Source organism: Nicotiana tabacum, chromosome 14 (genome assembly GCF_000715075.1).
Source record: "Nicotiana tabacum cultivar K326 chromosome 14, ASM71507v2, whole genome shotgun sequence".
Classification (NCBI taxonomy): Eukaryota; Viridiplantae; Streptophyta; class Magnoliopsida; order Solanales; family Solanaceae; genus Nicotiana; species Nicotiana tabacum.
In genome coordinates, this window is record NC_134093.1 from 40,309,809 (window position 1) to 40,313,166 (window position 3,358).

At 36.0% G+C, this 3,358-nt stretch overlaps 1 protein-coding gene across 1 annotated transcript; it reads left to right on the top strand.

Annotated features, from left to right (window-relative positions):
* The first annotated feature begins 237 nt into the window (after positions 1–237).
* LOC107804191 (putative GPI-anchored protein At5g19250) lies at positions 238–2,711 on the top strand. The gene is made up of 2 exons (XM_016628033.2): positions 238–396; positions 1,998–2,711. The coding sequence occupies exons 1-2, from the start codon at positions 315–317 to the stop codon at positions 2,501–2,503; spliced, it is 588 nt and encodes a 195-aa protein (XP_016483519.1). The 5' UTR covers positions 238–314; the 3' UTR covers positions 2,504–2,711.
* Positions 2,712–3,358: the final 647 nt, after the last annotated feature.

The window sequence follows — 3,358 nt, forward strand, 5'->3', positions numbered from 1 at the left end:
GTTAATTTTGAGGGCAATAATGGTCTAATTTGTAGATGACGAGGATAAATTTGGTACAAAAAATAAACGGAGGGTATATTTGAGTTTTTTTCGACAGTTCGATAACAATTTTTACCCTTTTCCGAAGAAAAGAAATGTTAGAAGAAAGTAAGACCAAATAGTATGACGTCGTATCATCTCGTGTGCCGCTTTCTAATTCGATAAACTATTCAGTATTCGGTCCCATATATACAATTTCCTCTTGCCTTTCTTATAAAATCACCAATAAGCTCAAACTCAATCAAGTAGGAACATCAATTCAGTAGGAATAAAAAATGGCGTCTTTTCCACATTACCTTTTCATCTCTCTTCTTCTTCTTCTTCATTCCATTCTCTTCTCCGTTGTCAAATGTGATGGTAACTTCTACGCCGTTTTATTTTTGCTAAATTCTTGATTTTGGTTCAAAGTTACTAACTTTATTATCATTTGTCCTTCATTTTATCTTAATTTGTTGTTATTTTCTGATTTGATTGCTAAAACGGTTCTTTTTTTTCTTGTGTATTTGAAGTGTTGAGCTTGTTCAGTTTTAGCTCTATTGTTTCATTTGGGTTAAAGATCTGGATTTTTATTGCTGTTTGATACTTAACTTGATTTTGATATTCTTTATCTTGCTTGCTAGTAGCAGTAGAGTTGTTGTGTCCTGATTGTGCATTTGAGTTTCATGTATTCCAATTTATTGATGGAAACTTCAAATATTTTGAGCTTTTCTTGAGCAAGAGTTAGAATTAAGTTATTGAAGTGTGTATATATATATTATCATTTAGGGTTAGATCTGCTTACCAAATTTGATGGATGAGACAGATCTCTGCTTTTATGCTGTCATTCTTTAAAATGGTTCTGGAAATTAGTTATTCTTTTCAGATCACTGGCTTTTTAGTGTACTACCAGATTGTTTTAGCTTAAATTTTTCGCCCTACATTAAGAGGGTCTTTAGGGATTAGTTCTCTGGCCTTGTTTAATTATCAATTTTGTTCTTGGTAAGTAATTTAGAATCATGATATTTTTACCTAGGTAAATGATCCTGATAAAAATAAGTTTATAACTGACTGAGCTCTCCCCTTTAGCATATCAGAATTGGAATGTGAAAGAACAGGTGGGAGTGGCTGATTTTTCCTGGTCTTATGGATTAGTGCTGGTAATATTGGGACTAACGGAAAAGTTTTCTGACTTGAATCCAAAGCTAATCTTACTTTAGGTTGATGGATTTTCATCTTCAGTGCAAGTGATTTTATTCTCGATGAGGATACTTCATTATTTTGGAAGTTGTAGAACTTAGGCTAGCAAAGTGAGCTTAATTCTATTGAGGGAACGATCCTTTGGGTTCAACTGAAATAGCTTAAACTCTTTATAAGTGATGAGATCTGATCTGTAGGATCTCGAACTTTAGCTATTAACAGGCCTTATATATGAGCCAATTTTTTTATTGGAATGGTTTTTAAGCCAGTTCTTCTTATCATCTTTATCAACCATATGCTTAGATCATTGTAGATCATTTATACCAATCTTTTGCCATTTTCCACTAAAGGAGGATCACTGGATCAGAGATATTTGAAAAATTCATTCGACAAATATGCGCTTTTACTAAACAGTATCTCAAGCAAGTCAACTCTGAACCTCTCTCGGGCTGAGGAGACCGGAGTGTGCTAATGTTCTTTGAGAAATGGATTGAAGAATTGAAATGTAGAAAGGAACTTCTAGCTGAAATTTCTTTTTAGTTTGGAATTCCTTCTTCTTCTTTTTTGGGTAAGGGAAAAAACTAGATGACATGCTCCACACTTTGTAACATTTCATGAATATAAGTTTCAATTTTTGATTCACGTCCCACACCATATTGTGAGTGAATTTTATTAAATTTATCCTTTCAAGCTTATGATTTATACCCGATTGGGAGTCTACTTAGTCTTTTATATGGTTATCATCTGCACTTGGGTGTTTCATGTTTGTCACTTTGATGCAGACGAGGAAGACAACCTTCTTCGAGGTATAAACAGCTACAGGGCATCCCTAAATTTGACAGCTCTACGCGAGAATGACAAAGCAAAATGCCTTGCTGATGAAATGGCTGACCAGTTTAAAGACCAACCATGTACAAACACAACAGGTGCCAATACTGTACCTGGCACCGAACCTCAGTTCTCTGACTATCCTAAACTCCTTTCTAAATGTGACTTGAACGCCACAACCACAAGGGACGGAATGATAATGCCAGCTTGCGTTCCCAACCTTGTCTCTGACCTCGTTCTTTCCAACTACACGAAGTCTCAGTACTCTAATTATCTCAATGATACCAAGTTTAGTGGTGTTGGAATTGGTTCCGATGATAACTGGATAGTTGTGGTTTTGACCACAAACAACCCAGAGGGAAGCTTTACGCCCGATACTAGTTCAGCAAACCTAGCCTTTGGCCTTGGTCTAATATCTCATGCAGTGTTTATACTTGTGGCATTTTTCCACTTACTGTGAAAATGTTGAACCCTTACACACTTTGTTTTTTTCCCTTTTTTCACATCTGAGTGTAGTTTCTTCCTGGGGCTGTTACTAGTACCTGATTTTGTTGTTTGTAAGTGATTTCTTAATTGTGATATTCTAATTGAAAGAGAGAGATTATCAGCTATTATTCATTTATTCCTTTGAGAATGTACCTTAAAAGACTCCAAAAGGTGTGCCACAAACACATTCCCTTGTCTCAGTTATTTTCTTGTATTGTACTTTGAAATGTTGCAGCTTTCATTCTCCAGATATAATTTCATCGCAGGCATCAAATTTTTTTGGTTTAAAGCTTTCCTAATCCTTGTGAAAGATTTAAATCAAGCAGTCAGGGCATCTGTTTTGGGTACATAGGGCCATAGGTTCGCCACCCAAGATATTGGTTTTAAGCTCCTGCGGGTGACTTTTTGTCTTGATTGATCAACGCGAGTGAACATAGACGGAATTGCTATTGAGTCTTCGGACTTATCTCAGATCTTTACCTTTCACATTTGAATTTCTCCTAATTTGAATTCCTCTCCTATGTTCTCAAAAACTTCGTAAAGCGTACTCTTAGCAGAATCTAAATAGCTAGCAGTTAGAAAAAATGACACCTACATTCATGGAATTTAACGCCCGCTTTTTCTGGTTTCTGTTATGGTTACCGATCTATTGTCTCTGAGCCGAGGGTCTCCTGGAAATAGTCTTTCTATCCCTCCGGGGTAGGGTAAGGTCTGTGTACATTCTACCTTTCCTAGACCCTATTAGTGAGATTCTATCGGGTGGTTGTTGTTTGTTGTTGTTGCTTATAGTGCCTAAGAAAATTCTCGAAGTACGTTGACTTTGAAAGTT

Excerpts from the sequence above, each read along its gene's own strand:
- LOC107804191 (XM_016628033.2), top strand. The coding sequence starts at position 315 with ATGGCGTCTTTTCCACATTACCTTTTCATCTCTCTTCTTCTTCTTCTT. Across the intron at positions 397-1,997 it reads CTCCGTTGTCAAATGTGATG|ACGAGGAAGACAACCTTCTT; the intron begins GTAACTTCTACG and ends ACTTTGATGCAG.